The sequence below is a fragment of the Manacus candei genome, unplaced genomic scaffold (genome assembly GCF_025592945.1).
Source record: "Manacus candei isolate 608988 ecotype Guabito, Panama unplaced genomic scaffold, ASM2559294v1 h1tg000041l, whole genome shotgun sequence".
Taxonomy (NCBI): domain Eukaryota; kingdom Metazoa; phylum Chordata; class Aves; order Passeriformes; family Pipridae; genus Manacus; species Manacus candei.
The window spans coordinates 3,348,061-3,369,577 of record NW_026138089.1 but is presented as its reverse complement, the minus strand read 5'-3'; the positions used below and the strand labels follow the sequence as shown (position 1 = coordinate 3,369,577).

The following is a 21,517-nucleotide window of genomic DNA, read 5'->3' as shown; positions in this document are numbered from 1 at the left end:
CATTTCTTATTTAACAATTCCAGCTAATTAAATAATCAGAGAAGCATATGTCTATGGAGAATCAGAGAAGTATATGCCTATGAAGACTGTTCAGTCCCAGGCACAAGTGTGAGAATGTGTTTTTTTTCTTCTAATTAGTATTGAAGCTAAATTCCTCCTTAACTCTTTATCTTACTGCTTATTGGAATTTCTCAGAAGCATTCATTTTGACTCTAAGAAACACTATGATTCAAATACTTGCAGCTTTGCTGATGCTCAGATTAGATCTCCTTATGGAGCAAAGTGTTCCCCAGGACAGCACTGCTTAGCAGGGCACAGGGCTCGGTATTTGTCTGAATCAATCCAGACCATTTCAGGGTCACTTTTAGCAAAGGAAAGCCTGCCTGTTAAGACCAGATAAGAGTGAGGTCATTGATTTATTTTTTCCTCATTATCTGGCAAGGTTTCAGTTGAAGCCTAAAGTCATTATCTCTGTGGAAATGCAAACATAAGTTGGTCCCTTGAAGCAAGTTAATTTAGTTTGAAAACAGTTAGGGAGTTACCTTCTGAATTCAATTAGCTAATAACTCCTGATGGGTAAAGGTCACAGAAGAGCAAGGCACCATGCTGGTTTAAGTTAAATGTAATTCCAGGTAATATCAGAGCAGCACTTTTCCCCTTCTTACTGAATCATGGCTGCAGCTTCTGGCCCCCATTTCCAAATTCTCCATCAACATGAGAGAGAAATTTATGCCAGAAGGGATCACCTTCAGGGATGAAAACAGCAGCAGTACCTTTGAGCCACAGCTCCTTCAATAACTTCCCTTTATACAGGAAGGAAATCATCAGGGGAAGACCTTGCCCCTTTCAATCAAACTGAAAAAAGCCCCTCTACTCACCTACGTTAATCAGAAAAATGTGTACATAAAAATCCAAATCCCCCTCTGCAGCAAGGTTGCAGCCAAATGCAGGATTAACTTGCTTTTCTCCCAGATGTAGAGATGTTTCTTACAAGGACTGATGCTGTAGGAAAGCCTGTGTTTCTGCAGAAGAAATGACACCTCTGGATCACTCATGGGCCACCATCTGCAGAGGCTGTTTCAGGCTCGGCTGGGAAAATATTTCCAGCTTAACATCCAAGTTATAAAATAATACTATGATAGAAACACTGACAGGCTTGATCACAGTATAATAACTGTTGGTATTACTATAATAGAGGGGAAGTAAATGGTGGAAGGGCGGCACATTGCAATTGTTCTCTCAAGGAAACACCAGGCTCTGAACTGCCCTGGTCAATCATGATCTACAAGCAGCTCCCTCTTAGAGAAACGATTTTTCATTTTACAATGTGAAAGCAAATTTTGTGCCAGTATTACCTCAGGTCATTAGCTGTATTGTAATTCTTTTGTTTTTCCAAACTGATTTCCCCCTTAATTTGATTTTGAGCACCTGATTAAATTTACCCTCCCCAAAGAAACAGACATTCAATTTAACTCCAGATCAACATTCTCCTTTTACCAAAATACAGTTCTCATGGCTGCACTTCTAGCTTTAGAGTAATTTTGTCACTGTTTTAAAGTGGCATTATCTAACCAATGGCAATATGTTGGCTCGCTCCTGCACATCCATGTTGTACACAAGCTCAAAAAGCAGAACAATAAACTGAACAATACAAAAGGTACTTTTCAGAGAACTACAAATCATTGAATTACAGGAAAGCCCAGTGTAGCACTGGTATTCATTTTACTCACTCATCCCACAAGGAATGAAAATGAGTACCCAATTGCGTGGGTGTCTCTTTGGTTCATTAATGTAGTCCACAGGGCTCTCACTTTCTCTGGTGATTGGATCAATGCAACCTTCTGGACATATTCTCTTTCAAGACTCTGAGTGGACATCCAGGCTAGGTCTAAATTATTGAAGCAGTGATCAAACCTTGGGACCCTGACTGATTCCTCATAAAAACATTATGCAGAAGAATTATACTGAGTCAGATCAAAGGTCCAGTTTGTCCAGTATCCCACCACTGATAGAAGCCAGCAGCAGATACCAAAGGAAACAATTTTAAAAAGGGGTAACCATGTAGTCATATTCTCCACTCTCCCCTCCCTGCATCCAGCAGCTGCCACGCAGGCAGCTCCTCAGGCAGGAATGTCATCTTGCTTCCTAATAGTCCCTGATAGATTTTCTTTTTCCATTAATTCCTCTGACTGGTTTTGAGCCTGTCTAACCTCTTGACACCCAGCAGATACTGTAAGACTGGTTCCAGCTCAATCGCACACCACAAAGACCAAGTTGTTTGCTGTTGCTTGCTTAAGCCACTACCCGGTAATTCCATCTGATGTCCCTTGTTCTTGTTCTGGGAGAAATGCAAATAATCATTCGCTATTTATTTTCTCCATGCCACTCATGATTTTAAACACCGCTATCACATGCCTTTCCACCTTCTCTTTTCCAATCTAAAGAGTCTATTTAATCAATCTCAATTCAGAAACCGTTCTGTTTGTGAAAACATTTGTCAGGTTTCTCTGTCCCTTTCAAGCACTGTTATACCTTTTCTTAGACGTGGAGACCAGAACAGTGCCCAGTAATCAAGAGGTGAATGCACAGCAAAATAATTATTCTGGTTTTTATGTCTTCCCTAGCAATTTCTGACAATCCATTTGCTTTTGATCATTGCTCTGCCCTCAGCCAACATTTCTTAGAATTACTGACAGCTAATCTGAGCTCTCTTCCCTGAGTCATAATAGGTTGTTTAAAGCCCATCTTCAGCATCGTACAGTCAGGTCTATTTTTCCCCATGTGCATTATCTTGGCCCAAATGCAGGCTGCTACTTTGCTGCAACGCCACTCGATATCATGAGATTCTGCCACGTTTTTAAAAGCAGATTTTTATTTTTTCCTACCCCGAGTAATTCAATTAAAGAAATATCCAGCACCATTTAGGATATTTTCCAGACCACTTATGAATATGCCAGACATCACGGAACTCAGTGCAGATGCCTGTGGGATTCCACTTGTTATCTCCCGCTGAAATACCTGACTGTTTATTTCTACTCCTCACATCAGCTCCAGCAGGGATCTTTCCTTTCATCCTGCTCCTGTTTTGCTTCTTTAGGATCTTCTGACTGAGGAGCTTATCAAAAGCTTTAGGAAAATCTGAGCACTCCGTACCAACCAAATCAGCCTAATCCAAACACATGTCAGCGCTTCAGACAAACAGCAGCGGATTTCTCTCAGACACAATTTCTCTTGACAAAAGCCACATTGACACGTTTCCAAAGTCCTTTTTAAATACTGGCATCAAATTGCTATTTTCCCTTTCTGTGGTACAGTAGATCTGGAGGGAAGAGATGCAGGAGTTCCTGTTCTGCTACTGGAAGTTGGCTGAATCAGTGTATGCTGTGGTTGCAATGACCGAAGTCCCTCCAGCCCTAACCATGCAAACAAGACCCCACTTGCCCTTGTGAATGATGCCAAGCACTTTTTCTCCCAGGGATTCCCTGTTCAGTGGCTTCAACAAGCAGTCACTTGTGCTGCTTACAGCAGCAGTCTCCCTCCCCATTGTGACACTTTCTCTTCTAAAACTCCTATTTTTTTTTTTCTGAAGCTGCTTGGTTCTCTGGATTGCTTCCACTTATTTAATGCCCTAAACATGCCCACAGAATAACCTTCCTCTCAGTAGCCAGACCCTTCCTGCAGCCACACTGCACCTTCCTTGTGAACTCAGGCCCTTCTGGAGGGAAGGGAGGGATCTGCTCTCACAGGGTGAGGCCCCTGCCTTTGTCTCCCACCTTCAGCCATCCCTGATGAACATTACATGATAGAACTGTCTTTTAAGAAGGTTTAACAAAACTCTAATTTAAATTTCATGTGGGCTGCCCAGTGAGGAAAATTTTGAACCAGCACAACTACACTGGTGCTTCCTCTCATGATCACAGATGAATCATCTTAGTGTTATGGCTACTCATCTAAAGCCTGAGACATCAATTAAATTAATAACAGTGACAGAGTTCTTCTGATAACATCCAGCTATTTGTCAAGAGATCTGCTAGTTGTTTCAAATTATTGTAGTTATTCCAGCTAAAATTTAACTATGCAAGCACACTTGGTTCTTTCTAATTTTACCTATTTTCATGTTAATGGGCTTATTCTTATCTCATTCTTTTCAGATTTTTTCATTCAATGCCTCAAAAAATGTGCACATTTCAGCAGCAACCTACCCTTTCAGAATATGTCACAAGTTCTTAGAGCTATACACATACACTCAGTAAAATATCCACCAGTATCTTGGGCACTGCTTTGCATGTATGAGGTGCTATCTGTAAAAGAATTCAATCAGAAAATTCATTACAAAATGTGAGAAATGGCCCAGAACCTTCTGTCTAGTGTATGCTGAAGTTTATGAAGTGGTGTAAAGAGAAAATTGTTTCTAGAAGGCATCAGATAAGATAGCAAAGATAAAGACTTCCAAACAAGAAATTGGAAAACAGACCACACAGTGATGCCCAAAAATATGCCATTATAATTCCAGATACCAGTGCTCTAGTTAACAGGTAGATCTGTGTTCACTCATGTGAAGCGAGACAGTGGATTAAAAATGTTCCTGTCTCTGAAAACAGATATTACGAAGAATGTATAGTAATGGAGTATTCTCAACTGAAGAGGTAAAACCTCTCAGTGGATGAAAAATAATTCATTTAATTTTTTTCACTGACACACTTACATGTCTATGTGTGTACATGTACATACAGAGGCCATATGTGTTCACAGAGCATTTTAAAAACGCTTGCCTTGACCTTCTCAGTCTTTTTAAAGGTGAAACAGGTAAGATGGCACTACTTTCCTATTGTGAAATACTCTCAGATTTTTCATTTCATATGAAAAGTCTTTTGAGCAGGACCATTTATGTCACTGGGGTTACAATAAGTACCACTAGGCAGTAACTGGTATCATTTACTGCAAAATTTAGTGTACAAAAAAATCTCCCTACACAGCAGTCCAGAAGCCAGAAGGACACATATAATGAATATTTCAGTACTTAGCACTCAAAAAGAAAGGAAAACCCAGAAGCGTTAGATCCCAGATGCAACCCCATTAGGACAATCCATGCATAGAAACAGTTTGAATGAACGCTTTCCAACTAATTCAAACCTAATAACCATAGCAATGTTTCCAGCTCTGCATGCTTCACTAAATGTTTCATTTTTTCCATTAGCATTCATTTCATATAATATTTTAGCAATATTTGTGTCTCCTGATGCATTGCTGATGCCCACACTCAGTTCAGCTTCCCCAAGTCTTTATTCCATGCTATTTTTCTCAGGTGCCTGAGTCAACATTTCAGACATGATGTTCCTCCAAACAAAAGCCTGGTCCAGATGTTTTGAGGTATTTAACCAGGGCAGAAGAGTCTACTGGGCAGAGTGGAAGCAGATTAATGCCAGACTCCTCCTGGTGACATCTTTAATCGCCTTTTCTCCAACTGGATTCTGAAAAAGGCCCTGACCCTGCTCCATCTCTCAGCTGCCTGCTGGGGAAGGGAGGATGGAAGGAGCTGCTGGCTTCTCCCTCAGTCAGCCCATGGCAGGACAAGCCTGCAGGCACAGCAGAGGCTGAGTGCCTGCATGGACACTGTACACTCTGCCCTTACCTTGTGTAAGAACCAAGACCAAATCCGACCCACGGCAAAAGGGTCCTCCATGCTCTTCTGCATTCAGCCACCCAAAGGCTGGGCACAGTTCCTCAGGAACACCACAATATTTGCTTGTTTCTCCAAAGTCTCCTCTTCAAATGTCTCACAATTACAAGGAAACTCATCTTTCATTTAAAACAAACAACAGTTTGGGGCCTCCATGGAAACCTAGACATGGGAACCCTACAGGCACACAAGGAATCTGACAGGTTCAAAGATCTCCAAGACTATTACCATTACTTCTTCCCATCTTCAAACCTTTTAGCATCTGGGTTTAGCAACACTGCACAAAAGCTCAAGGCATAGGGCTCATCATTTCTTTCTTCCAGGCTTGGGACTGCTACCTGGCAGTGGGAGTGAGGAAAGGGAGACATCTCGGCCGGTCTGCTGAGAAGCAATCACTGCTGCCCAGCAAAGCTCACGCTGCTCCGCTGTGGGAGCACTGCTGTCACCAACAGCAGGCTTCACACCTGAAATGTTCAGGCTAAAAGCAAAATCTTCACAGCTTCCAAAAAACTGCCAGCCTTTGTAACTACAGACAGGCAAAACTCAACGCTTCCTTTGAGAGGGGGCAGAAGGATTTAGTGCGTTTACTGACCAGGTTACATGTTCTGTCATCTGGAGCCTTCTGCTTGCTTTTTATTTGCAATATTTCAAAGAAACCCCTTGCTGAGGAAGCACATACTGATGACAGTCTTTTCCCTCCCTCCCACAGGAACAACCCAGCAGTGGCTCTCCCGCAATTATCAAAAGAGCCCAGGAGCACTGAGATGGGAACGTGAATGCATTGAAGCATGAAGCGGTTTATAATTGACTACTGACCCTTAACAAATAATTTGGTCAATGTAAACAGCAGTTACCTATGGTGACTTATTCAAGTATGTTCAGGCATCAGGCACAGCAAGCAGGTGATTCCCAAGGTATGCTGCCACTGCCTGGGGAGGAGCTGAGCTCGTGCCACAGCCAAGCCTTTCAGTATCAATGCCAACTTGCCACAACAGTTTCTTGCTCTATCCATGGTTTTCTGGTGAGAAAACTGACATGAAGTGTAATAAAAATGAAATAAATATGGGTAATAAAAATGAAATAACCACAGAGATTATGTCAAGTATTTTTAATGAGGTATTTTTAAAACGAATCATTTCTTGTTAAATCCTAAGAGGTTCCAGTCTGTTGGTAACGTGGCTGCAGACCTACCAGGAGAAAAAGCATCATGTCGGCCCTCTGCAAAATGGCAGCAAACAACCTTGAAGTCTGCTTTCCTATAGGATGATCAGGAGATATGGAATCAGACTTTTCTGTTTGTTTGGGGTTTTTTAAATGCTGCTTGTTTCACTTCCATCAAAAATACCATCTGGCAGAAATCTTATCTCAGAAATCAACATCCAGGTCTAAGAGAGGAACTCTGTGCCATGAACCATTCTGCGTTATCAGCTTTCTTAACTGGCAACTTCAGCCAACTTTTCACAGCAACTATTTCAAAGCATAGGCCTGAGGAATAATTCCTTGTAACAGCTAGCTGTGCAGAAGGTCAACACATTATTTTATATGTCTCAGCAATACTTACCATCTTCAAAATCTTGGAAAGTTTTAAAATCTTTTTTAACATAGGAGGAATTATTTGGCAGCATCTCCCACACAGTGAGTGAGAGAGATAATACAAATTAATGGACAGTTTACTACTCAACTTACATGCTAAATTAGACTATTGGAGTTAACTGAAGGAAATTTAAGACCTATACCTATGGTCTGGGGAACACAAATGTTGGATCTATTTCACTTCCAATGAATAAAAAACTTTGCTTTGCAAGAAAACCTTTACAATCTTGCATTAGACCAATCAGACAAGCTGAAATAATTGAATCTCTGAAACGTTTGCAAAACTGAATTGGAAGAGGTGAGGATGTTACCATAAAAAAGGTAAAGACTTCATTTATTTTCAGCAATTCTAAGTGGAGCATGAAGATTTCTGAAGTAGCAGAGAAGAAAAAAGGCCTGTGCACTCCTTTAGAGATGATAGCTTTCTGGACTGCTACTTAAACTCCCAGAAAACTGTGTGTAACCAGTAAAATAGGAAGCAGAAACAAAAATCCAATATCGATTTCAGTACTCCATAATGACCAGGTTAAAACTTATTTTCTGCTACAAATTTCCACCTCTTTCATCACAAATTTTATGGATGTTTTTTCTTATTTTTTTCTCCTTTTTAAGAGACTACTGCAGTATCTCCATCATATTCAGTCTGAAAGGCACAATAGAGTAAACATTTTACTGAAAAATTGTGTGAGCTTGATTGTCATAATGTGTTCACATGAACAGGGGTTGTTTATGAGGACTGAATATAGATTTCTACTTACATTTCCTACATCTGTGGACCTTGTATTTTAGAGAAGAAAATGCCATATCCTGAGATTTTAGGAAATTTCAGACACTTGGAGAACACATTACTTCAATTTTTTTAATTAGTATAACAAGCACCTTACTGCCATCTAGTGAGCAATGTAAAAGCAACTAACATATCAAGGTGCATGAATATTTTCCACCAAAAGCCATTTTTCTCTTTCATAAGTCCAAACAGAAAGCAAAGGCAAATTTAGGTATGTAACACTGCTAGAAAATAGATACTATAAAAAAGCTTTGCAAGATAATACTGAAGAGGGGAAGGCAGTCCAGCAAAAGGAGGTAAGTTGGAATTTTTTTTAAGATCATGTCATCCCACTATCCTGGGAATGCAGCCTTCTCTCCTCCACAGATCTTGATGGGATCACCCACACTTCAGACAGTAGGGTATATTTACTTGACAACATCTATATATTCTGTTTTCGGTTGCTGCCCGAATGCAAGGCAGGTAGCACAGCTGTGAGCTTGAGCAAGGCTTTAGTGGCTACCAACAGAAGAGGCATACCCAGGCATCACCAATAAACATCAGCACCATCTGTCTGTGTTCTGGTTTGAGAGAATATGAAATTGGGTTGCCACAGGGCTTCTGTCTATCCATGAGGTTCAGGCACCTACGAGGGCAGGACATAGCTCTGCTTTTTGTCTGAGCAGAGGTGACAAATTTTCCACCTTTTCCCAAAGGCTGACTGAGCTCGAGACTTGGACCAGAGTTTGCTAGTCTAAGTTCAGACCTGAGAAGGCAGAACCACAGGTGGGACCCCAAGGGCAGGAGCCTGTGAATCCCTTTGAATGTCACTGATGGAGATCACTACGCTTGGCACAGTGGGGTTACTACTCTGTGGGTGAAGGTCTCTCTTGGTCAGCAACACCAGACAAAGCTAGATGGGTTATTTTGGATAGCAGGCTCCTAGCTGTGATGGTCTCAGGGCACATCATCAGCATGCTGCTGAGGGTAGGTTCAGACGTCCAGCATTGGTTTTCTGGTGCAATACCTCAACTGTCCTTCACAGTTCACTGCCTTGTAGAGGACAGCATATGTCTAACAGGTGGTGTTCAGAGCTGGCTTTCTCTGTCCTCACAACTGCCCAAAAAATGTGCTAATGCACAGAGACATTTTGGGCACTTTATTTAAATACATGCCTGTTAAAGGAAGAAAAAAAATGGGATAGAGCATAAACACACTTGAATACACCACCACCCCCCGCAGGAGACAGGCAAAGGAAAACTGATGGGGCCTTGCAAGGACTATGTGATTTATCAAGTCAAGAAAGTGGTTTCGCAATGTTTGTTTATATTCAGAAACTCATAGATTCTGTCAGCATTTACAGAAGCAGAAGAAAGCTTGGAACGGGAAGTGCTTTAGAAACCACACTGCCCCATCACCCAGCGGCTAGCAGTGTCAACCACCCTTTTTTGCCATGCTTAGTCAAACACATCAGTAACGTGCTCTGTTCTGTTCCTATCACACAGGCCCTGCATTGTTTCTGACACCAATGCCACAATAAGCAGAGCTAGCTGGAGGAGGAAGGGAAGAAATGAAGCAGAACTTTTCTGTGGCAGGTGTGTTTGTAAAGGAAAAATGTGAATTCATCTCCAAACACTAGCACATTCCCCAAAGGTAGGTTACAGGAATAAATATATCTATGCTACCTCTATGCTACAAAGTGGCAGATTTTACAAAGTCTGTATTTATCTTTACTCAGCCTTACTGCTTCCACCAGCTGACATTAGCAGCAGTCAGAAGTCAGGATGAAGTTCTTGTCAAAACAAATGGCACCACCCAGCACTTCTCAACCTTTGCAGTCGGTGCACACACAGCTGACCCCACCAGTCTAGCCTTAGCAAAAGCCAAAGAGAAGACTTCCCTAATTGGTAATTTTAATTATGGTCATTCTGATCCAATTCTGCTTACAAAACAGATGCTTTCTCCAGCAAAGTTTCTTATGCTATAGATTTTCTGTCATGCATGACAAGCAATGCAATATATTTGTTAAAATGTCCCCGTAAACCATGAGGATAAAACCAACTGCTAGTTTCACCAGCACAATCTTGAACATCTGTTCCAGGAAACGGTGACAGATATCTTGTTACAATATACTACACTAATTTTTCCAAGATATTGTTATATTAGGTCATTTAAATTACAATGAGGTGTTTTATTACTACAAGCAAAAACAGACAAAACCTCCATAACCATTTCTAAACTGCTTTAGTGGCCTAAATCACTGTCTGCTTACATTGCCACCGCAGCAGTGACACCCTACCACTATCAAGCCCTTTGCCAAAACTGACCCATCCTTGTGGGCCTGGATATGGCATGACATGCAGGAACAGAGCCTGTAGCACAGGGGAGGAAAGGAAGGATTTAAGAGATTTCCCTTTGTTCATGGTAAGCCCTACTGACTTCAGAAGAGCTGTACAGCAGGATGAAGGTAGCCCAGTGTCCCTCTTATCATACTTTAACAGCATCACTTAATTTTGTCAATTCAAACACCAAAATCAGCATTCAGTTCAAGTATTTCATCACTGGGCAAAGAAAGAAGGCTGCCTGTCTTCTCCATTTAGACACTGAAGAGTGATATATATTTGGATTTCATCTTGGATTTCATTTATGAAAATTTTCATTTTTTAATCACTTGCAGAAGTCTTGAGAGTACAGCAGCAGCCAGAAAGTCTTTCTTGTTGCTCTTTTGAACTCTGTTCCATGTCTATATATACTTAATTCCATATGAACTTCAAATTATAGCTATTAAACTAACATTACATTCTGCAGATAAAACCCATTTTTGTCCTTCAGGATTTTTTCTGCTCACAAGAGGACTGCTTTTTTCTATTTTTACTGCATTGATTTTACTGGTTTTCTCTCTCATTTATAGGTATTTCTGAATATCTTTTGACTGAGGGATGTTAACATTATGCAAAGTGCCTACTTCAGAACTGCTCATTTTTTTCAGCTTCACTGTGTGACTACTTTTCAAATCATTGCCATTTCCTATGGCTCAAAACAGCAGCACGAAGAGCAGGGACAACGAATTTAACTTCTGTGAACTCACAGAGGCCATGACTGTCACTTTTCTTACAAGCAGTGAGATTGAGGAAAGCTTGATATTAAATTCAGTGCTACTAGAGTTGGATCGTGTAAGACAGTCATCTATCAACACGTTTTAGTAAGCTTAAATGTAAAGCTTGTCTCAATCTGAAATCAGTGGGAGTACGAAGATTGTTGAAGTGCTGTTTCCCACCACAGCCAGAGTGTTCAACATGAGCAAATGGTTTTTGTTCATCCTCCTTTTAATGACATGCCCTTGTTTGGGGGGTAGGGGAGAGGGGGGAGTCAAACAGCAGCACTGAAAAGAATAGGGTTTATCCTGCCTCCAACATTTTGGGAGGTGTAATCAGAGAATGGCCACCATCAACTCTGTGTGAAAAAAACAAGACAAGGGGATCTCATGTGCCATCAAGTCGATTGTGCCTGTAGGCAGACATTTAATTTTTTTTTTTTTTGCAATTTCACACATGCTGATCAAGCCTGATAACTATGCAAGTATTTTGCTCCCATAATTGTCAGAGGGTTGTTCCAGAGCCTTACCTTTCTGCTCCTCAGTAATCTTGAATCCCTTCAGGTGGGCAAATATGCCCAAGGAAGATTATTATTGTGACAGTAAGAATATGAATGGCATGGTCCCTAACTTGTCAGAACTTAAGTTCCTAGACCGGAACTTAAAGGAAAATATTACAAGAGATGGGAAAGAAAAGGAGCACCTTCTGGATAGAAGTCAGAGCTTTGGGAGCAAGGAACACTAAAATCACAGGTTAAGAAGTGCAAGCATGCCCACAAGATCATGTTTCTCCCACTTCTGTAAATTTAATTTTGTGAAAAATCTTCTTAGATATTTTTATATCCCTCTTTTCAGATAAGAGTGGATTCTTTTGCAGGAAACCAGAAAAAATAGTAGGATTTGTTCAAGACACAAGATATAATGACAGGTGCCTCGCTAATCCCTTTCTTCTTTTATAGAGCTTGTATTCATCAAAAATGGCACAGAACATTTCCTTTTGCCTCTGCTCTTTATGTGCTTGTTCCGTATCACTAAAAAAAAAAAAAAAAAAAAAAAGAGAGAGAGAAATTGTACTGCCCATTCTGGCACAGGTGCCATACCATATATACATACCCACATACATACCATACCAACCTGATCTAGTTGAAAATGACCCTGCCATTGCAGGTAGATTACCTTTAAAGGTCCCTTCCAACCCAAACCATTTGATGACTCTATGAACTGAGGCACTCAGTATTTCATTTCTGTGTAACCACACTCCTAACACAGCCACCACGTGTGCCACGTGGAGTTCATGGGTGAGTTGCTGCCCAGCTGGCAGCAATTCAACTCACAGCAATTCAAGGTTTCGGGCCCAGGGCAGTACCCTTTTCACATTCTGTGTGTTCGTGAGGCCACAGCGTACATAGATGGGTACGACCACGAGTGATGCCGTGCCCACAGAACCCACGGTGCCACAGATAAGAGAGATAATACCAGGCAGGAAGCCTCTGATATCGATAGTTTCCTTCTGCAATCACACGCACCGGACCATGTGTGCGCGCTCTCCACACACACGCGTGGTGTTGTTTCCTCTCTTTCCTCTCTTTCAGGCCCGGGAGTGCCTGAACCGAGCCCGGGGGTGGCTGTGCCGGGTCAGGGGGTGGCTGTGCCAGGGGGGGCTGGCTGTGCCGGGCCCGGGAGTGGCTGTGCCGGGTCAGGGGAAGGCCGTGCCCGGTCAGGGGGTGGCGCTGCCCCGGCCCCTCTTTCCCCCCCGCCCGCGGTCCCTCAGCGCGGGGGCCCGGCGGTGCTGCGGGCCCGAGTGCGGGCGGGCCGGCCAAGCCCCTCCCCGGCGGCGCCACCGCCCCTCGCCGCCCCTCGCGGACGTGCAGTCGTTCGGCGGGACATGGAAGCGGGCGGCGGGGCCGGGGCTCGGAGCCGCGCGCGGCTTCTGCTGCTGCTGGCGGCGGCGGCGGCGGCGGCGGCGCTGGGAGGCGAAGCGGGGGCGGAGAAGCCGCGCCCGGCGCGGCAGCGCGGGGACGAGCAGTGCCATTACTACGCGGGAGGGCAGGTGTACCCCGGGGAGGCGGCCCGGCTGCCCGTGTCCGACCACTCGCTGCACCTCAGCCAGGCCAAGAGTAGGTACTGGGCGGGGACGGGGCCGCCGGGGGCGCGGGTGCGGCGGGGCCAGGCGGGGGATGTGCCCGCAGTGCGCTGCGGGAGCGGCGGCGGCAGCGCCACGTCAGGCGGAGCCCCGAGCGCTGCCCGGCCTTTCCCTTCCCCGCGGCCCCGCTGCGGCCTCCGGGAGGGGAGCGAGGGAAGGAGGGAGGAAGGTGAGCTCCCGTCTCTCCCCCAGCCCCTTCCAGGCCTGCGTTTCCATCGTGGCCACTCGGCTGCGAGTTTGGCGTTTCACGGGCGTGCAGCGAGGCCCGTGCTCCCCGGAATGGCGAACGGCTTAAGGGGAGCGCTTTGAGCAATGCACAGAAGTGTTTTGTGCTCTCGGTGCGATGCGAAACGCTGAACGAGCACCTCGTGCCTGCGCTCGCTCTCTTGCGATTTAAAGCCTTTGTGGCAGACCTGGGTGCAAACACCTTAAATCGCGTCGCAGTGAGATGTTCAGGGGGCACCTGCTTTGCAAAAATCCCGTTCTGCAGAACAGAGAATAGAGAAATCACACAGAAATTATCTTCACTGTGAGAATTCACAGCTTTAAAATACTTTTCTGAGCCACGCTATAAGTTTGCAAGCAGATGCTACAAAAAAAAAAAAAAAAGGAAATCGGCCAAGATACTTGTGATCAGTGTGGCTTTTCCTCCCTTTGCAATTACAGACAGGCATTTATAACCGCAAAAACAATCACCTTAATATAGGAAGAGATCAAGATAAAAGGTATTAAATTTCTTTTCCTTCTCCCTCCTAATCTGGAGGTCTTTGTTATACATCCTCACTGACCATATTCTACAGTGTGGATTGGTTGTCCTAAAAGGAGAGCCATCCAGGTAATAATTAAGATTCCATATGTTTTTCTCAGAAGTATTTGCCTAATTTCATGGAGTGCATGTCAGCGTCCGTGATATCACAAGTGTATTCAGATGACCTTGTACCTCCAGCATACCCTGTCCTTTGTCTTGGAATTCACATGGCTATGAAAATACTACCTGGCAGATTAATTTTTAATATTTTAAATTCGATATTAATCCCTTTTGATAGGAATAGTAAATATATATCATGCATTTTAATTGGATTTTTTTTTAAACACAGCTATCTTCAAGTTACAATTTGCTTGGGATTTGTAATTTAATAAATATATGCTACATTTTTAGGCATTTGTCTCCAGACATGTTGTAGCATTTTTTGTGGACTTGAATTTCAGATAGTTTTCCATGGCTAAAAACTAACAGTATGGATTTGAACCATCTTATGCTTCTGGTTCACAACAGCCATTCATAACAAAATAGTGGGGATACCCAAAATATTAATCGGCTTCATCTTCAGTCCAGCAGCTGTTCTGCCTTGAGCTGGTGGTGCACACGTGGTTTGTTCAGTGTGCCCAGATAAGGTTTGTGTGGCCTTGATTATCAGTGATTCACAGGGCTCATGTATAAGCACAAGTTGGTCAAATTATTTACTTTCCACGTGTACTAAAACCTACATTTCTTCATGATTTTGTATCGCTGATTAGAGCAGCAAAGCAGCTTCACTTTGTAACTTGTGCAGGAGGTTGTTTTTCAAGCAAAAGGAAGAACAGCTGTCCTTGGACAGCTTGGTTTGAACATGGGCTTCATATTCCGATTTTTAATTGAACATTCTTTGCATTTCAGTCTCCAAGCCAGCACCGTACTGGGAGGGAACAGCAGTCATCAATGGAGAGTTTAAAGAGCTGAAATTAACAGATTATGAAGGAAAATATCTTGTCTTCTTCTTCTATCCTCTTGACTTGTAAGTAAGACCACAATAGACATACCAAGACTGAGTGCAGCTACACTTGATTCATAATTCATTAATTTTTCTCTTTTTTTGAGGTCTTGTATTTTTGTTTGGTAAGGATTTGGGAGAGAAGAAAGGAGTGACAGAAGAAAATATATTCTTTGCATTTGTGTTTTCATCATGCATTGGTAAAATTGTAATACAATCTTTGTCCTAATAAGTGTGTCCACTAATTTGTTTCTCCACACAAAAAAACCAACTTTGTATAACCCATTCAGGCAACTTCTGTGTTCTGTTTGATGTTGTAAATCACTGCTGCAAATAGAAGGCAGCATCCCATCTATATTTTCTAGAGTGTATATAGTGGTGGCATTTTTCCTTTAAGCTCATCCCATAACAACTATTAACCTGCTTTATTAGAATGCAGTAAATTTACTGATTGAGTGAAAACATATCTGCTTTCTGAGAGACAATCCCATGCTTTTCCACAAAATGAAGGGGACAGAGATACATAACTACTTTAATATTATAATATCATTAGCTTCAAAGCCCTATAAATTGTAATATTTACCACTTTATTTCTTCTGTAGTCGAAAAAGTTGAAGACAAATTAATTAAAATTTGCAGACATGCACGGTGACAACAAATTACAGTATCACCCTCTGAAAAATTGGCTTATTGTACTTAAATTCAGGCACTTAATATTCATAAAGTCTAAAAGAAAGTAACTGTAAAAAACTCTGAATCCAGATTGTAAGATAACTGTAGATTTATAATTTTCAGTAATAAACCATTTGTAACTAAGCTAGAGTCTGAGGGTGGAAGATTTGTCAGGCAGCATTTTAGTTAAATACTTGAAGCAACAAAAATAAGCAAAAGCTGAAATAATTTATGATAAATCCACTGTTTTAAGTTAAGCAAAGAACTTACTGGATGTTTTATGAAATTTTGACTTTATCTTGTCTTAAATTTTCTAGTACGTTTGTCTGTCCAACTGAGATAATCGCCTTCAGCGACAGAATTGAAGAATTCAGAGCAATAAATACTGAAGTAGTAGCATGTTCTGTGGACTCAAAGTTCACTCACTTAGCATGGTATGTACCTTACTTTTGCCTTTCACTAAAAATTATTCATGGATCCATCTTATGCAACAATGGTCCCAGATTTTTAGCCTGTGTAGGTGTATCATAATGTTTGAAAGCGTGATGCTGTTGACACAAATGTTTAAAATAAAAATTTTTAACCCTAGTGTGTGAAAGTACCTTTATCTTTGAAGCTTGTTTAATTCGTATTGCTTGAAATACGTCATGTCTCAGGTCAAAAAATAATACAAATACAAAAAAAAAGATAATGCAAGTATCTGTAAATGTTTCACACTGTCCCAATTTGTGAGCACAGTGGCATAAAGCAAATACAACTGACAAGAAAGATGTGGCCAAAACCTGCAAAAGATCTACCGAACATTTTGCTCGAACTGTAAATAGTGTTCATCTCCTTTGTATGCAGAACAAAAAAATGTCACTTGCACTAAATCCTTCTGTCTGCACTGTTCTGGTTTGTGACTTCTGGCTTTGTGTAGGGAATGTAAACCTTTACGAGAAATACATCTGTATCTCATTTCTTTCAAAGGATTAATACTCCTCGGAAACAAGGAGGACTTGGACCAATGAAGATTCCCCTTCTTTCAGATTTGACACATCAGATTTCAAAGGATTATGGAGTGTATCTGGAAGATCAAGGACATACACTCAGGTATTTGACTTGGTTACAGTTCTCTTGGGTTTTTGCTGAGGTAGTACTTACTGCTTTATTTTGAAATTTTAAATTTATTTGAAATTTTTTTTTGAGATCAGACTTTACTTAGGGATTCATGCTAAGAGACAAAATAAATGTAGAAGAACACAAAAAAGTCATAATGAGTCAGAACACGGGTCAAGGGTAATATCCTGTTTAACAGCAGTCATCAGCAGATACCTAGGGCAGGGCAAATATGCAGGATTCCACAGAACTGCAGTTGCTCAAGGACCTCCCATGTCCAAGTGGAGTTAAGACTAAGGTGACCTCATAGCTGTTTTATAAAACAGAATAGTTGCTTTTGGGATCCCTGTAATTCCATAGCATCTGCTGCATCCCCTGGCAGGGCCTGTCAAAGCTTATTTTATGTTCTGCAGAGAAGTATCCTTTTCTGTTTTTAACTTACCCTCAGCTCAGGTCATCTGATACCCAGGTAAAGAACAGTATGTTACCAGTATTCTGAAGCAGTAGGTATTGTATGGTGTTTGCAAAGATCAAATTCCTCCCATCCAGCAGACATAAAATAGTGCATAAACACAACACTATAATTAATTCTGTTTCCTAACACACACAAATTTTTTTTCACAGAGGCCTTTTCATTATTGACAATAAGAGAATCCTTCGACAGATCACAATGAATGACCTTCCTGTTGGAAGATCAGTGGATGAAACACTTCGTTTGGTACAAGCATTCCAGTACACAGACAAACATGGAGAAGGTGCTCTTTTAAATATTGTCACATGGAAGATAGTTTTACTTAGACTGGAAGCTGTGTTTGTAGCTTTTTGGAGGAAAGTGACTGGCGTCATGCCGTGACTGAAGTGCTTTGATTGCCCTCCTACAAGGTCCTGGGGTTCCAGTTGTTTCTGGAATAGTAATTCACCTTTTGCTTCACATCCATGAGAATGCAGAGCATAAAGCATTCCTTAGTCTGAATTAAGGCATTATGTACCATGTGTCAAAAGCAAAAATTTGTACAAAATGTGAGGCCGTGAAGAATCAGGCCCAATATTCCAGTACACTTTTGCATACTAAAATAATTGAGATGCAAGCCATCCTTGTGCTGTGCCATTCACTGAGGACCTGTGACGAGTAACTGAGTGTGTTTCGTGTCACGATACGTGGGGATACTGTGGAAGTTACAGTGCATTACTTGTGTTTTCTTTACAAGGGCTATGTGATCATCTTCCCCTGACAAAGAAGCTTTCACTGGGTTCAGATCATTACTTTGTCTCAAGACTTCATATTCCTTCAGTTCAAGCACAACATGAACTTTTCACACTTCTTTAAATAATGTGTTTAAATAAACACATTCATTTATTTGAAGATTTGTTTAAATACGAATACACATGTTCAGCAGCTTAACTTCCAATTCAACTCAATTTCACTGAGCATTTGAAAGTACCTTTATGTGAAGGTGCAAATCATTATTATGCTTTGCTGTACAGATTTGAAAAGATAAATGCAGGTACTTAGGCTACACACATTTGATTAAGGAAGTTTACCCTCATTCAGCTGCAAAGCCATCTTACAGAATATTGATCTGCAGTGTGTTTCCAGAGTACCACATTTTTTCCAGCTTTTGCATGAATGCTGGGAGGAGACTCTCTAGATGCCTTATTGGCTTCTTTGCACAGAATGGGAAAAACAGTTCTCCACAATTCCTAATTGCATTGGTGGCATTTTGTCTGTCAGAATGCCTTAAAGCAGTGTAAAATGGCATAACTCATTGGGCTGAAACCCCAGGGGGAGAGCTCTGAACAGGTAAGAGAACGTGCAGCTGTACAGGAGCTCACGGGGCCCCCAGCCACACTGTGTGGTAAACTTGTGCTACAACCCCTTTAGGCCTAAGCAAGGCTCCAAACAAAATCTCTTGTGGAATCTTTGAGCTGATCTCTTTGCTTAAAAAATTTCCCTAGTTTTGGTTTTAAAGAAAGAAGGGTAGGTCTCTGTAGTCATGTGAATTTTATTAAGAAACTTATTTCTACTAGAATAGGTGTTCATTCTCAGGTACTGCTTTGCCAGTACTTTGTCTAGAAGGCCAGAAGAATTAAACCAAGGCATAGTTATCCATCCAGAGATCCGCAGTTCTCAGGGTGGGGGTGGTGTCATTGCACATTTAATAGTTTCAGATATTTACATGTGACACTTGTGTGGTGTTTTACTTCAAGGTCAGAAAGAAAATATTAAGTGCACAAAAGCATGTGCAAAAATACTTCGGCTAACTTTGTCCTTTTTTTTCCAGTTTGCCCTGCTGGTTGGAAACCTGGCAGTGAAACAGTAAGTGACTGTTTATATTTACATGCATTTACTGCTAACAAACACTCAGTTATTATTTCCCATAGAGCCAAATCCAAAATCTTTGCAACCTTCAATGAGAAGGTATGAGTAATCTCACATTATTACAGTTACAGCTTTTGGATTACTATTGATTTCATGGGGATCTCATTTCCCTCACAGTAGACATGTTCCAGTTGTTTCAAATTCCCAGTGTGTGAGCAAAATTCTCTTGATCAGCAAAGAGTTCGTGATCAAGAACTTTTTTCCTGTTAATGTGATGAGGGGAAGTTGGAAACTCTTGAGGTTTTTCTATATTCTTCATTATTTGTCCATATAAATTCCTGGTGCTGTTGGTTCTTATTGCAGATCCTAGACACTACCCAAAAAAAGAAAGATACAAGTTCCCAGGCTGCTGTAGTATCTGCCAGAGCCAGTGTGCCACTGCCAGTGCTCCAGCAGAGAGCACTGCTTTGCTGTGCAGTTGGTCTTCCTCTGTTATTCCTCCATGTGACTGCAAGCACAGGAGCCAGCGTTCAGATAAACACCCATTGAACTTGTTTGTGTTCTCTGGCCTGGAGCAGCCTCAGCAGAATAATGAAACTTTCACTAGAGGTCTGAGCTGCCTAGTTGGGATGAGATCACTGTCATGTATTTGAGCATGTGGCTTCCTTCTGAACCAAATGCTGATGACAGAGCATTGTTGTTTAAGAGCTGTCTCAGCAAAAAGCAGGTCCCAGCAGCCTCTAAGCAGAGTTAGTGAGCATTGTACTTGAAAGTAAAAAACAGTGGAATGTTAAACCGTGTTTCTTCAGTGGATGTGAAAACTTCCCAGGATGACTGGAGGCCAGGAGTCAATTTTTTCAAGCTAGCAGAGGAGTGTTGTAGTGGGGGAAGCTGGATATTAAGACTGTAAAATGAAAAGAGAGCTGGCTGGCCTAACATTCATATTTTGGCACCAAAAACTTCTGCCCTCTATAACTAGAATCATCTAAATAACATGACATTAACATGTTTTCTAAAAAACAGTCTTACAGTGCTGAGATTAACAGCTCCAATACTGCCAGTTTAAAAATCTAAAACAATACGTAAGCATTCTTCATCTCCTCTGTGCAAAAGTTGCAGATAATTTAAATAGCAGAGTAGTTCAAAAAGTCTTTCTCAAAGATGTAGTCATGCTTTCTAAATGTGTTTGATTTAATTAGATTAAACCAGAGGAAGCCATGAGAGTGTGGTGGCCAAGGGAAGACCTGTAAGTAAATTGTAAGACTCTGGATTACAGACATTAGTTTATTAAAATATCTTGCTTTTGGGGCAAGCTGTCAAAATTCTTCCTTTGGTAGGCTGCACTCTCTCTCATGCCTCAATTAGTTAAATCTCTCTGCTACTGCCGTGAAGTACCCTTAGAGATCAACAGTAATCTAGTACCAAGTCAACTGATAAATTATTCAGTGCTGCTAGTGAGTTGGCCATAGTATCTTACTATGAAATACTGTGCTGTTTTGGCTTTATAGTTTGCTGTGTTTTCATGGCTTTTGACTAACATTGTCATTTTCTTTCTTGCACAGATAATTCCAGATCCAGCTGGAAAACTGAAGTATTTTGATAAGCTAAACTGAGGCTTGCTTCTGTTGAACTACATAGGTCACATTCAATTTGATTTTTGCCAATAAAATTTCATTAATTTTGGTACTTTTGTGGGTTTGTCTAATATGTAACTGCGGTAAAACATTAAAGACCTCATTGTTTAAACAGAAGTCTAACCTGTGTAAGGCACAGGTACCTTATTAGTTATCAGAGAATATTCTTACGAACTACATATTTTTCCTTTAAGTCTTGTTTAGATGTTCAGTCTTCCCCAAATTTTCTTATTTTAGCAGTTTGGGCTTAGGTTCATGGCTTTTTGGTATTATTAGATTACTCCCACAAAACTCTTTTGTTTGGTGACATTCTAGGAGCTACAGCTAGAAAAGAGCCATTTGGTTATGGTACATTAGTCTGTAGTCCAGAGGCAATAGGAACTAACCAAAAAGCCAGAAATAAGTGACAGTTGCTGAATTAAATTTCCAGTCCATCTGAAGCTGGAAAACATTTTTAAACTACTGAGAACACCCCCTATGCTACATAAATCAGTACAACTGCTCTGAAAAAAATACAGCTATGCCAGTTCATGTGATTCAAGAGCTGAACCAGTGAATTTTCCACGCTTGAATTTGTAGTTTATTTGCTGATAAGATCAATCTGTTTTCACATAGTCTGAATTTTGTCCCTGTCCCTACACTGTTGACAGATGAATGTAGTGGTTAGCAGCTCCCAGTTTTAAGAGAGTAATTGTAGTCTTTCCCAGGATTAGTACTGACATGTGCAATGATCACATTGCACTCTTGTGGCTCATATGCATGAATT

At 41.4% G+C, this 21,517-nt stretch overlaps 1 protein-coding gene and 1 long non-coding RNA gene across 3 annotated transcripts in view; one reads left to right on the top strand and one right to left on the bottom strand.

The window, feature by feature from the left end:
* LOC127474319 (uncharacterized) overlaps positions 1-951 on the bottom strand; it is a 42,943-nt gene extending 41,992 nt beyond the window's left edge. Inside the window, exon 1 of the long non-coding RNA XR_007905808.1 lies at positions 879-951. This is a non-coding gene — a long non-coding RNA (uncharacterized LOC127474319). The remainder of the gene's footprint in view (positions 1-878) is intronic.
* Positions 952-12,996: 12,045 nt separating this feature from the next.
* On the top strand, positions 12,997-20,803 carry PRDX4 (peroxiredoxin 4). 2 transcript variants are annotated; one of them, XM_051794895.1, is made up of 8 exons: positions 12,997-13,250; positions 14,934-15,051; positions 16,017-16,133; positions 16,669-16,791; positions 17,422-17,552; positions 19,080-19,114; positions 20,317-20,363; positions 20,680-20,803. In XM_051794895.1, exons 1-8 carry the CDS (start codon positions 13,019-13,021, stop codon positions 20,681-20,683), a joined length of 807 nt encoding a protein of 268 aa, XP_051650855.1. In that variant the 5' UTR covers positions 12,997-13,018; the 3' UTR covers positions 20,684-20,803. The 2 variants fall into 2 exon arrangements, with proteins under 2 accessions (XP_051650855.1, XP_051650854.1); XM_051794894.1 differs by lacking the exon at positions 20,317-20,363.
* The last annotated feature ends 714 nt before the right edge of the window (positions 20,804-21,517 follow it).

Coding starts and splice junctions, on each gene's coding strand:
- PRDX4 (XM_051794894.1), top strand. CDS start 13,019: ATGGAAGCGGGCGGCGGGGCCGGGGCTCGGAGCCGCGCGCGGCTTCTG. Junction 15,052..16,016: donor TTCTTCTATCCTCTTGACTT/GTAAGTAAGACC, acceptor TAAATTTTCTAG/TACGTTTGTCTGTCCAACTG. Junction 17,553..19,079: donor CACAGACAAACATGGAGAAG/GTGCTCTTTTAA, acceptor TTTTTTTTCCAG/TTTGCCCTGCTGGTTGGAAA.